The sequence below is a fragment of the Denticeps clupeoides genome, chromosome 3, assembly GCF_900700375.1.
Source record: "Denticeps clupeoides chromosome 3, fDenClu1.1, whole genome shotgun sequence".
Taxonomy (NCBI): domain Eukaryota; kingdom Metazoa; phylum Chordata; class Actinopteri; order Clupeiformes; family Denticipitidae; genus Denticeps; species Denticeps clupeoides.
Genome location: NC_041709.1, coordinates 10,980,060 through 10,994,044, shown reverse-complemented (window position 1 = coordinate 10,994,044; position 13,985 = coordinate 10,980,060). Strand labels below are relative to the sequence as shown.

The window sequence follows — 13,985 nt, the reverse complement described above, 5'->3', positions numbered from 1 at the left end:
TTCAACATGGTGACTTGTTTGAATGAACAAAGGTCTTAATTCAAACAGTTATATGTAATTTTGTATTTAATGTTGCATTTAATGTTATATCTATTTAACTTTTCGTCTTAATCACAACATTGCTTCTATCTAAATCAAATTAAACCCTTTGTGGGCCAAACCATCACTTCTTTTTCATGCTGAAAACAAAGGGCATTGGCTGTGTTTTTGGGCTCATTGTCCTACTGCAGTATAAATTATAGGCAATTAACTTTGCCTACCTGATGGTATTGCATGAATGAATAGTATCTGTCCGTATGTTCCAGCATTAAGGATACAATTATCCTGGCCAAATAACTATTTGTGGAATTGCAGCCCCAAATTCAGAAAGAACCTCCAGCCTGCTTCACTGTTGCTTGCACATGCTCATTATTGTACCGCTCTACAGGGCACCTGCTGCCATTTTTCTGCACATCATGCATAGTTGAGTCACTTGTCATGTTTCCTGCCACTTCTTGCCAGTCTTCTACAGAAAGTAGATGGGTCTACCTGTGTCCTACTGGTTTGTGCCAGGTTTGTGCACTGGACATCTTCTAATTTTGAAAGGAAACAAGCTTAGTGTGTTTTTTTTCCTTTGCTGACCACTGCATTTACAATCCTCAACCATACCCATTTCTTTGTGCTTCTTCAGAAGAGCTTGAACAGCACATCTTGACACCACAGTCTGCTTTGAAATCTTTGTCTGTGAAAGATCTTGCTGATGCAGTATAACTACCTTGTGTCATGAAGGCATCTTCCACAACTTCACTTTGGTAGCAGAGTTTGCTATTCCCCATCAAGCCTCACACAGCTGTTTCTATTTCAGTAAATTATTGATTATGATTAGAACCTGGTTAAATTGACTTATCATGCCCCTGAAAATAATCCTAACCCATCCATTAGGGACTCATGTGACCATGCGTTTCTTGTTCCTGGTCCCATGTCCCAAGTAAATGGGGAAGGTTGCGTCAGGAAGGACATCAGCCATACAATTTTTGCTTGCTGTAGCGACCCCTGACATAAATATTGAAATGTAGAAAATTTCTAAATGTAGGAATGATGCTGATTTTGAAGGTTTAAAAGAAATCATTTTTATTTTTGAAAGCATTTTTAGTTTACCACATGCATACCAAATTCACACCTTATTTTATCACATTGTTCCACACCTGCCTAAAATTTCCACAGTAGTGTATATTCTTCAAAATTAACCTCATGACATCTCATTTAAAGTAAAGTGAAACCTGTAATATCAAATAACTAGATAAAAAACGGTTCATGTTTTTGCCCCATCTATGGGTATCATGGGTTCACTTTCACCATTAATATTACGCGGTAGAGTTACATTTCTGTCTTTTCTGTATTCTATGATCCTGATTTTCTGTGTGTGCTACATATCATACATTAATTCACATTACTAATAACACTGCGAGGGTGACTCCCATCATCTCTATCAAATTGAAGAATCCGATATAAAAATAGATGTAAGGTTTCCGAGACACAGCTGGAGAGCAAGACAGAAACCGCAGAGCCACTGCAGGCAGTCATGCCTCCCCCATAAGCTTTCCGGATCTTTCTTCTGGAGCTGTGGTTCACACATGATGCCATTAGTCCTGCCGCTTGTCTCCAAGCGTGAAGTGGTTGTTTGGAGCACAACAGCCCATTGGGAACATTTATCTGTGACAATAACTATATATTTGTCTGTCTTTTACATCAAGCAGGAATGAATTTACTGCATGGTCATGTGAGAGGAACTGGGATGGTGTTTTTAATGCACACACACAATAACCACCTCCACATGAGCTTATGGCTTAAATGCTCTCATCTGCTTTCCCCATCTGTATGTGTACAAACACAGTAGATTTAAGTGCTTCCTGGAACCTGTCTGTCTTTTTCCAGAACCCACACCAATCGTAAAAGCCGCTCATAATCCAGGTCATTAACTGTCCAATAGTGTGGACCACTGTCCTGACAGATCCAGTTCCTGGATTTCTTTTTAATTTGCACACTCATTAATGGAGAGCAACATGTACCTGTCGTGTGCACTCAAGGGCTATTGAGGCACCATCCAAGAGCATGAAACTGCTACACAAACACACATACACAACCACACACAGATGAATAATTATCATTGCAATCCAGGATGTCTGTAACTATATAAATCCTGTCACACACTCACACACACACAAATAGAGACACACAGATGGATTATAATGCCTTGGTGCTGGGTCCATTAACTGAAATAGCTGGAATAAAGTGCAGTTTAATTGTGTATAACATGTAATGGAGTGAAGCAGTGTTGCACCTTTGGCAGTTCTTTTCTCAAACATCGCAGACAATAAACTGTCACCCCTCCCTTTTTTTTTCTCTGTAAAACAGCAATCCATCTTCATATACATGCTGAATATGCACACAGGGAAAAATCTTATTTTCAGATCTTGTAGAAATAATTGTGAAAGGGTTAGAATTTAGCGACATTGTCGCTGTATGTGTAACATAAGGCAGATTTTTGGCATCAGTGTATGGATAGATGACTATAACCTCTGATCAGGTTTTCTGATGTCTGCACCATGAGCAAGCAGTATTTCTCCAACACAAGCCCATTCTTTGACTGATTTGGTGCTTGAACAAATCAGATATCTGGCAACGTTGGTTGCACTTAACTGACATATTGACAGAACCAGGTTAAAAATGTCCAGATGAGGATCTGGAGTGCATGAGAGGTCTCAGTCATTCTTATTGGCATTAAAAACATCATTAAATTTTGTCTTCTGGGTGCTAGAAATAATTACACTGAAACACTGAAACAAAAATATTGATTTATTAAAGGTTTTCATATTTGTACATGCGTAGTTCAATACCACCCTCCACAAATTAATATGATAATAAAATTAATAATGTAATAGATTTGTATTGATGACTATCAGTTATTTATTCCGTCCCTCTATACTTTCCTCACTGTAATGAAAGTGTACTATTCTTACTGATGATGATGATATGTCAGTGTTCTGTATATGATGTATACTTTCCAGCTGTTGTCTAGGGTCTAATGTAGTGCCAGGTTGTACTCTGTGGAAGCCACCATGGAACATTAATTTCTCTTGGACTCATGCACAGACGCTGTTCAGTCCTTGGTCAGATCCTCCTGCACTCTATTCAAAGAACATTCTGTGCTGCTCAGTCTGAAAGAATAAAATGAGTTTGCAGCATGGTCACATTGTGCACTTTCTATGTGTCAATGTCTAATGCATTGCATGGAAATTTCATAGTTTACCCATCTTTCCCTTGCAAAGAGCAGAATCATTTCTTTATGTAATCTCTCTCTCCCTCTGTGTGTGTCTCTCTCTCTTTTTCTGTAGCGGATGAGCTGCAGCTACCTCCTCTGCACCATCCTCCTTTTTGTGGCTGTGCTTCTCGCTGTCACAGTAACTGGGACCATCCTCTTCATGAACCACTACCAGGCTCCACCTCTGTCCGATGGCCCACCTCACATCAGCACCAATCAAGATGAGGCCAATGCCTTAGTAACGGTCGAGAGGGGTGATGGCTCACGCATCAACATCTTCATTGATCCAAACTGCCCCGACTACAACAGCAATTTCTTGCGGCTTGAAGGCGTGCAAACTTCATTGCTGCACTCACTGACCGACCATGATTCCGACCTGAAATCTGTTAAGGGCCAGGATCGCGCATTGCTGGTCAACCTGGCCGAGGAAGTGGCCAAGCTGTCGGCCCATGCCGGGCAGTTGAAGATGGACTACGAATCTCTGAGGAGAGGACAGAACAACCTGGGGCAGGAACTGAACACCCTTCAGGGTGAGCAGGGCCGGCTGATACAGGTACATATCACTTCATTCTACACACACACGTTAATACTGTATATATGTAATTGCATATAAATTGCATATATTTTGAGTGACAGATACAATTACACTCAAGGTAAAATGGTGACTAGTTTCTTGTCTCCAAGATGCAGATAACATGTTATCAATTAGATATTATAGCATAATATATATTGGTAATAATAATATTATTATTTATGGTAATAATTACATCGTTTATAAAGTACATTTTGTGTACCTGAATGCTGCTCAAAGTGCAAATAACTAATATACAATAAATAAACAATGAAAAAAATAGTCACTACTTCTAATAAAAATAAAAAATAATAGAAATCCAAACAAATAAAGACGAACAGTAAGAGAAACGGATTAAAATTGGGAAATTAGCCAATAATACACATCTGGACAGGTGAACAAGATTAAGACAATGATCGAAACCGGCCGGATCTGCATCACAGTAATGACTAACAAACTTCCATCGTTTCAGTGCACACTGCTTGTCATTTCTGGATGAAACCACCCAGGGCATCATCATTCCCTGCACTCTTTTCACGGATGATTAGGGCTGCTGCATTAATAACGAGGAGCGGTCCGTGTTGCTGACTGCTGGAGTGCTGAGGAGTTAAAGAAACGCTCCGCATCCACAAAGCTCACACTTTGCCATGATGGTCAAAGGACTGAAGGCTTCCTTCCGATCAGACCCCCTCTCATTGTTATGCAGCGGACAGTTTACGCAGAAACATGGCCACGTTGATTTTTTTCTCCAGCGGCTCTGAACCTGTGAGTCACTCTGAGAATGTGGTGAAAATGGGTAGAATGGACTGCTTTGCAATTTTCGATAATGTCAGACTGCGCTCTCAGGTGATGTCACTCTGTTTGCCATTAATGGCTGATGAGTGATGTTCTCCTGCGTGTGCACGGTCTGTAATTAGGCTGTTAATGAGATGGAACTGGTTCTCCTCACTAAGTGAATTAAACCCAAATTAAAGGTGAATTAAGCTTTAAATAAATCTGAATTAAAAGTGATTGACACGAACATACACATTCAAAAGAGAGTTATTTATCATCTGGATACCTCTGAGCTGAAAATGAAGCAGAAATCCAAGCCATCCCAGGACAGTAATCCTGTGTTATTTTCCTCCTTTCATACATCATGTGCATGACCATTAATGTGTGTGAGGAATGTGTGAGCAGTAAACAGTTCCTCCTCGGTATATATAACCTGGGTCCCTTATAAAAAAAAAAATGTCTGTGTGTCTATATATGTGTGAGTGTGTGCCAGTGTACGTTTTTTCTTCAGCACTCACTTTAATTACACTACACGAGTTCCTGGTTAATGCTGGCCCTCTCAGCACCATGCACTCCATTAATGCTTCCTGATCTAAACAATCTCCACAGCTCCCATTGCTCAAGAACCGCAGCCATTCTGAGAGATTAAATCTCACCCAACTCAAAAAGCAGCAGGCCAATTCCCAACTGACTGCAATAGAAAGCGTGGTCAGGGGGCTGTCACTGTGGCCACAGCGTCGGGTGATGGGATGGAGCATGGGGCGCCTTGATAGATTTGCTGGTCGAGGGTAGCAGAGTTCAGGATATCTGCGCCCACTGTTTCCTTGCTGTGATTCACTGGGCTGTTGGTCGCCCCAGACCTGTGGATGTGATTTATTGTAGCCTGCCTTGGGGAAAGGGGGTGGGGGGTCAGTTAGTAATGGCCCTGCATGCTACAGTGGTCTTGGGGGAAGGTTCCGTCTTGTGACCTGGGAACACAGCTGAGTGGATGAATTAGAGCTTAAACTGTTCCGAATGGAAAATACGGTTATAGGATGTTTTAGGATAAAGGATCACACAGAACAGAAGCGGATCTGAAAAAAAAATATTTTCATCATTAATCTCTCCTCATCCTTTTGTGCCATGATGCTATGCTTTTTGTGTTAAGCTTCATGTTATTACAAATTTTACTCTTGCACCTTGTGCAAAAACAAAGTTCTGTAGATATATGCAATTGTCAATTGTTTTGCATTATTATCTCACTTGGTGACATACAAGAATTCAAAGATTATACAATATTTTACAAATTTTACATTATTTATGGGTTTTCAATGAACCGTTAACATTATTCTGTTGCTTCTCTGCATAGCTAATCTAAATGTAACATACATATTGGGCCAGTGGTGGCGGCCCCGTAATCAGGTTGCCAGTTCGAATCCCCATCTGCCAAGGTGCCACTGAGGTGCCACTGAGCAAAGCACCCCACACACTGCTCCCCGGGCACCTGTCATGGCTGCCCGCTGCTCACTCAGGGTGATGGGTTAAATGCAGAGGACACATTTCACTGTGTGCACCGTGTGCTGTGCTGCTGTGTATCACATGTGACAATCACTTCATTTTTTTTTTTTTTATTGTACAGCATTGTGACCCCTTTGGTCATCATTAGGTGCAGGTCTGGCACTTTGCTGTCTTGAGGCAGTGGAAAGTGATTTCAATACTAACTGAAAAAAAATTTCCTTAATTGTTTCATTACATTAAAGGGACCATTGTTATTGAGATTTCTTTATTTTTGGATGAGAATCTTTGCTTGGTCACCATACTATTATATTTACACAACTAATACTATGAAAGCAATATGCCAAGGTGCAAGCCCCCATGAATTTTTAAGCAAATGGAAGAGGGCAGTTCGGTTTTTAGCATGTCACTTTGAAAACACACCCATGATTACTGGAGAGATTAAGTGTGTTCGAGTTCAGGTCATAATGATCAGCCAACAGAGTGAAGGCAGAAGGGAAGGAAAGGAATTAGCCATGCACTATTGAAGGGTGAATGCACTCGTCATTGGCCTTGTTGCATTGACCTGAAGAGAATAAGGATTATGTGGCTAATTGCATTACAATCCTCTAAATTACACCTCAGATCTCACACCTTTTCATGTCCTCCGGGGTACGAAATCACTGCTTCATGCTTGGAAAACAATATTAGTTATACTGTGCAATTTAAAATAATAGAATTTTCAATGTCTTCTCGTGTCGTTTATAAGGGTTTTAATGATTTGTTTGGGAAAAGAAGCCAAGACAAGGGTAATGAACATGACTAGGGTATAAATAAACACAAATTGAAGCAATAATTAGCAAATACAACAATTTATCTTTAATTGTTGTATAATTATGCTCAATGCAGTTATATACCGCCGTGTTTATTGCACGTAAACAGGTTTTCACCCAGGTCCTTATTGCTGAATACGCTACTGGGAACAGTGATTTTTTTTTTACATTGTCTGTGTCTCTCTAGGCCAGATGAGTAACCCAACTGATAAGTTTGTAATGTGATCACTGTGGTGTGTTTACGAGTGTAAGGTGCTTGAATTTATGTCAGAAAAGCAGAGGGTGTGTCTTTTGAGGTAGGTGTGACCGTGAGTGATTGTGTGTGTGTGTGTGTGTGTGTATGTGTGTGTGTGTTTGCTGGATGGAGGATTACATGAGGATTTTTTTTTGGATGAGAGGGGAGAGGATGAATTGCCAGGGACAATAAGGGCTTCAGAAATGCTTTTGAGTAAGATGGATTGTCCCAAGACACGGATAAGTGATGGAGGGAGCTTGTGTCCATCAGGGGGCTGTAAATGTGAGAACCTGAAGAGTTCCTGTGAAAAGGTGCAACCTCAAGCTATGAAATGACTACATAAAAACGTTTTTTTTTTTTTTAAACGGTGGCAAGAGGGTATTCTGTGTTTTTGTAACAGTGAGTTCTTCTTACAACCTTATTTGAGACACAAAAACTACACACAAAATCAGTTTGCTAAATTATTTTCAATCCTCAATATTTCCAAAACATCAAATCTGGATAAAGTCATACATTTTAATTCATGAGAAGTAAATGAATGCATGCATTAAAGGTCCCCTGACATAAACTTTATTTTTTTGCTTTTATAGGTCTTATAGTGGTCACCTAATTTTGTATCTGAAGTCTCTTTCCAAAATGAGAATGCAGAATTACAGCCACTTTGAGCCAGTCACTTAAATTTTTTAATATTTATTAATTTTTTATTTATCAAATGCATGTGTTTTCTATATTAATTAAGTTCTACGGTTACATTTTTTTTACTCTGCACTCCACAAAAACAACATCACTGCTTTCTGAGAAGTTGCACGCTCCTGAACTGGATCCAGTCTCTTTGAGCTATGTGCCATCATTTCTCATACAGGCTCACAAGCCCATAAGTGGCAATATGTGCTTACCGCATAGCTCTCGATGGTTGCATCACACAGGCCATATTTACCCTCAGCAAATTATCACAACTGTGCACAGACAAGCTGTTCAACAGACATGTCACACCCAATTCCTAGAAGGCCACAGCTCATCAAGGCTTTTTTCCCATCTCTTCCCCATCACATTCAGCTCTATAGCTGTGTGATAATTAGCAGGTGAGTATAGCTGTGGCTCCACAGGACCAGAATTTGACACCCCTGCTGTAAATGGATTATACTTTACCGCAATGTGTCTAGAGTGGGTATAAATGCAGTAACATTTTCCCACATAAAATGCAAACTAGCAAGCTGCTGCGTTCCACTTCTTTGCGTGTCTGATGCAGTGGTTCTTATTTTATGCACATTTTTAGAATATATACCTAATGAAGGGATGCAGAAAACAGCAGTAATGGCTCTGCTGTGATTTGAGCAGTCCCCATTTGCATTTGCATTTATACTTCTGTTTTGTTGGGTTAAGGGGCTTGAGAAATTGGATGTGCATGGTGAAGTATGCCTTTATAGGTGCATTTTCACAGAGCTTCTTATGATATTAGTAGTCCCACCCATCCTACTCGTTGATAAATGTGGTTAACAGTTTACTTGTTAGCATGCAACTCCTCAGACTGATATGCATAAAGTGGTTGGTACAAAGCCCTTTTAGCTTGTTCACTCTTCTGTTTTCTCTTGTTTGTGTGCGGACAAGAGTCTAACTGGAATGTTTCCTGTTTCGCAGCTGCTGTCGGAAAGTCAGATCAACATGGTGAAGGTGGTGAACTCTGTGAGCGATGCACTGAACTCCATGCAGAAGGAGGGTGGTGGCCTGAAAGCCAGAGTGAAGGCTGACCTGCAAAGAGCCCCCATCCGAGGAGCTCGACTTAAAGGCTGTGCAAATGGTGAGAAACCACTGCAGGAGTAAAAATGTTCCCATTCAGACTGTGGGACTGCAGTTTTGAATGTGGTGACATTAAAATAAATGTTGACCTTTCTCTGCTGAAGGGAACAATTGTTCCTTTTTTATGTTAAACTTCTATTGATTCTGTAGCCTCACCCTGTCATCACTGTAAAGGATTATTGTTTTGGAAATGTTTGCCTTTAGATGTCTGAAGCTCAATAGGTTTCCCACTGCATACCAGACTGCGCTTTTGTGTGTGAAAAAAAGGGGGAGAGAGAGAATTGGAATTCAATCTTCATTAGCGCTACTTAAGCACATTATTAAACCAGACCAGATTACTGGATTTCATGGAAAACTGCATTTTACACCACATCCTAATTGCAACACCTTTCGCCATCTTTTCTCATCTTATTACCGAGCAAGAGCCAAGAGTATCAGATACTCAATGGAGCAGAAATTGTACTTTTTAGACGAGTGGAGTGAGAGCCTTTTTACAGACTGCCAGACTTCCACAAGGCCCAGCTGTGCTGTGTGTATATGTGTGTGTGCATAGATTTAAGTTTAGAGTTTTCAGAGATCTGGTTTGTCACAACGAGAAAGAGTGTAATTTTTTGTGTGAGTGTGTGTAAATGTGTGTTTGCAGCCTTTTCTTCTATATGGGTGTAATTTCAATTTTTTCCTTTACTGTGTGTCCATAATGTGTATGTGTGTGTATGTGTGTGGGACAGGGTCTCGGCCCCGTGACTGCAGTGATATTTACTCCAGTGGGCAGAGGGAGGATGGCATCTACTCTGTGTTTCCCACGCACTTCCCAGCAGGCTTCCAGGTCTACTGCGACATGACTACTGATGGAGGCGGCTGGACGGTGGGTCTCAAGCACACAAACAAACACACACCAAACACATATCTAGATGCATAAATAATAAGCTAATGTCAAATGTCTGAAAATGCTGCAAAGTGAGTTAAAGCCTCTCTGCTCCACACAGTTAAAGTTCTTCCTGGCTCATTACCTCTCATGCACTTCTTTGAAGAGGCTGCTGCTGGCGTCAAATCACACCTTTAATTCAGCTGCATACCTGGCAATCATTATGCCGCCTTCTTCACAGCCACTTTCAGAAGCACTGGAGCCCAGAGTCCACCGTCCTGTAATTCCACAGCGCAATCGGTAAACCAGGGTGTTTGTGGTGCTGGAGCCTGTCCTCTACACTACAATGAAACAATCTGTCTTATGCATATTATTGTCTTACTTAGTTATTATTTTGTCTAGAATAGCTAGATTTAATCATACAGAATTGGCATGTCTAAGACAATATGAGATTATGGATATGACAAGATTTATATCTATAATTGTTCTTAGACAATGTTCAAATAAGAAACTAAGCATATATGAAAGCAGAATAAATCTATATTTTTTTACATTTAAATTTACATCTATATTGTATAAATATATAAACACTTTAACAGAAAACCTGATCTTATGCTGTTGATCTTGGTGTGATCATGGGTTTCATTACTATATTACATTTACATCAGAATTACAATACACTACATTTGAGGTTGTGGATGCGTTGCTTTGATAACCATATGAATATTGATCCAAGGAATCTGGAATCATGGCGGAGCATTGACAATTTAACAGCTTAATCCCAAATCCGCCCAAAGTGAGCGTTTGGAACTGTTTTTATTCTTGCTTTGTGCTGAGGAAATGTTAATGCTGGGACATGGTTGATGCAGAATGGGCTGCTTTCAGTTTAATCAGTGCCAGGGTTTGGATGAGACGTGGAGTGGCGTCCATACACGTTTTCTTAGATCTGATTGGGGCGGCTGATTGGAAAAGCTGGCATTGTCCGCCCACCATCTGACAGGCTGTAGCTCTGTGCCTGGAAGAGTTCCTGAACACTGTCACATCCTAGTTGGTGATTTAAATGTACAACTCAATATGTCATTGTTGGAATTCAAATGTTGTTTGTGTTTTTTGGGTCAATGTGTAAGCAGTGTGTTTACAGTCTCGCAATCTTCTCCATTACTATCAAATTATTATGGATTTTTAGATTATCAGAGGTTTAAGTGTAAACCTGTGCTGCACTTTTTTTTCCATTTCATCTGGTGCAGCTGCCATGCAGTTTTGTGATTCAGCTTCCTACATTGGGGTGTGCATTTAAATCAGGGCCATCTTTATTTAATTTTCCTTTTATTCATTTATTTATATTTTGAGTTTGCACTGCATCATCTGATATCTTTAGAGCTGCCATGATCCAGAGTATAGAGCTCAGAGTTATGCTGATAAAAGGATAATAATTAATATAATGGTATTGTAGAGACAGTTCCTTTGAGCATGTGGAGTTGGAGTGTGTGCGTATGTCCTTCTGTGTCCTAACAAACATGGAAATTCATAATTGGTCATTACGCATGCACAGTCTGTGCACACACACATCCATAAACTGTCTCTGTCACTCACACACTGTATCCTGCTATGCATTTGGTGATTGGAAGTGCTCTGGATAAAGGGATGCTGCTGTTCATGTGGCTTTTTTTCACCACAATGTCACCTTAACCTGGACACAGGTCCTAGCAGGTTCTCTGGGACAGAATGGAGGCACTGAATAGAGGTTTGTTGGGGGAGATGATTTGAGTGGCTGAGCTGGAAACTAGATATTTTGGATAAGGCTGGTTCAGAGCATTTCCAGTAATCTTGTCAGCATCCAGCAGGCAGAAGCCGCTTCAATAGTAGTGGTCCAAGTGGAGATTGGTGATAGGCGGGTGGGTTTGATGGGACATGTAGTGCATATTGTGACATTTAGTGAAGGTCCTGAGAGGTGGTGCTTGGAGGTATACTGGTGCCAATAGTAACTGACTGAGAGGATGAAGGGAAAAGCTTTAGATTCGAGAACATCCGCCAAAGTGTGTTGCTAAAGAGGCTGGAAGTGAAAGAGAATGCAAGACCCACATGGGCTGGCCAGCATGAATACCACTAACAGGTTTAAAAATTGAAGCAAGTTAAAATAGTTAATTAATGGGAAAGTAGAATTAGATGTTGGTTTTAAGATATTTCACACTTGTACACTTTCCAACTGTCCTTTTCTTCAACTGTCTTTTCATTTTAGTGTTCTGACACCACGTCAAGGAATTTATTACAGTAGCCTATTTATTTGTACAAACCAGTTGATAATTCTTTTACTCTTCTTCAGCCATTTCACTCTTACAATATGGTTCAAATGACAGACCCGACAGGTCTGTCTGGCTTTCTGACACCCAGTATTAGATGAGCCTTTATCCTGTATCTTGTCAGATGCCATATTAAAGATGAGCCGTGTGGTATTGGCAATTGGACATTGTTCTTTTTTGAAGCAGGATTGTCTGCACACTTTTATTTGGAGTGTAAATGGAAAACTTGGTATTTGCTGTAATATATATGGCTTGGAACCACTAAAACAGCAGTTATTCTCCATTCTTTCTTGTCAAGCCCTCATCTTGTGCACAAAACCTATTTGTGTACACACATAGAGTACACATTCACATTAAAGAACTTTCAAATTCTGGCCATATTACTGGCCCAGTCTAAGGATAATGTATTCTCCAACTAACCTTAACAATGACAAGGACAATGGGGGGGGGGGGGGGGGGGGGGAACCTTCACCATGGTGGAAATACGGAATTGAAAAAACGAACATTTATACTGGCCATAATTCAACAGATATAACAAATATACATTTCTCTCTCTCTCTCTTTATTTCTCTCTCACTCACACACACAAACACACACACAAGGTACAGTTAGTTCCACAGTGCTCTGTGTACCTTTAGTGCCGTTATTTTATATTCTGCACTTATTCCTGGTCCAGACCTAGGGTAATGTATTCCATTATTATTATTTTATTTGCTAAAAGGAAGGGACTAAAAATGAAGACATTATTAATGATTTATGTTAGCAGAGATATGAGAGTGCTACGTGATCTTGCATTATCAAATGGTGCTTTTATCAAAAGTACTGCAATCTCTCTAAAATATTAAATAACTCTAAGAACTGAAATGTAAAAGTTTGAGATTGAAGTGCGATTGTGTGCATTGATGTTTTTTCTTCCTCTAAATGTAGAATGCATTTGGAGTATTTGGAGTCAAACTTTCATTTTGTCTTCAATATTTCATCTTGGCGTGACATGTTGTGCAGCACATGTTCCCAAATCTTTATCTGAGATCAGTGGAATCATGTTATTGAAGCAAGAGGTTTTATCCAGGCTCCATTTTTAGCATTTCATTTGCTAGTTAGATTATTTTTTTTGTTGTTGTTAAAATTGTAATGCAATAATAATTTCAGCAAAATATCTGAAAGTTGTGTTAAAAAAGTTGTGTTTTTAGAGTTGTGCTTCACATTCTGAATGATGAAACACACTGAGCTCAGTCATGCTGCTTCTTTTTATAGCTAAATAGGATGTGTGCTATTCATTCATAATGAACACTGCGTTTACTCTGTTCGACATACATTTTTTTGTGTGTCTTAAGAAAATGTGTAATGTACTGCTCTCTCTTCACTTGCTCTCAGACTGTTTATTAGATCTCTTCAGAGGTCAAACGATTTCAGAAGACCAGGGATTTAATACATCAGAAGGTACAAAGACGACACAAAGCAACAACACAGCACAAGTACATCGCAACATAGACGAGGATACATTCAATGGATGGGCAGTGACAGGGTGGAAACATGGTGCATTTATCCAGGGCACAGCAGGTGAACACACTTGGGGAATCAGGAGAAACACACTCACAATAAAAGGGCCGCCCCAGAGTCAGGACCCTGACATTTGTGTGAGTACAATTGTGTTTTTCTTCATGAAAATTTTTGGTAATTGACAACATATGTTCACCTTGCCATCCTTTCATATTCCTGAAAAGTCCTACAAGGAATTAGATATTAAAGATTATTAATGAAATTATTGATGTAATTTATGTCATAGGGTAAATTGAGACCAATATTTGTGGTTAATTTGTGAATTGCATGTGAAAG

General features: G+C 39.9%; 1 protein-coding gene across 5 annotated transcripts in view; it reads left to right on the top strand.

Moving 5' to 3' along the window:
* Nucleotides 1-13,985, top strand: part of fibcd1b (fibrinogen C domain containing 1b) — a 76,554-nt gene that overhangs the window by 19,689 nt on the left and 42,880 nt on the right. For all 5 annotated transcript variants that reach the window (XM_028973322.1, XM_028973321.1, XM_028973324.1 and 2 more), the window contains 3 exons: nt 3,375-3,854; nt 8,826-8,985; nt 9,713-9,849. In XM_028973322.1, the coding sequence (XP_028829155.1) occupies nt 3,375-3,854; nt 8,826-8,985; nt 9,713-9,849 (777 nt within the window). The remainder of the gene's footprint in view (nt 1-3,374; nt 3,855-8,825; nt 8,986-9,712; nt 9,850-13,985) is intronic.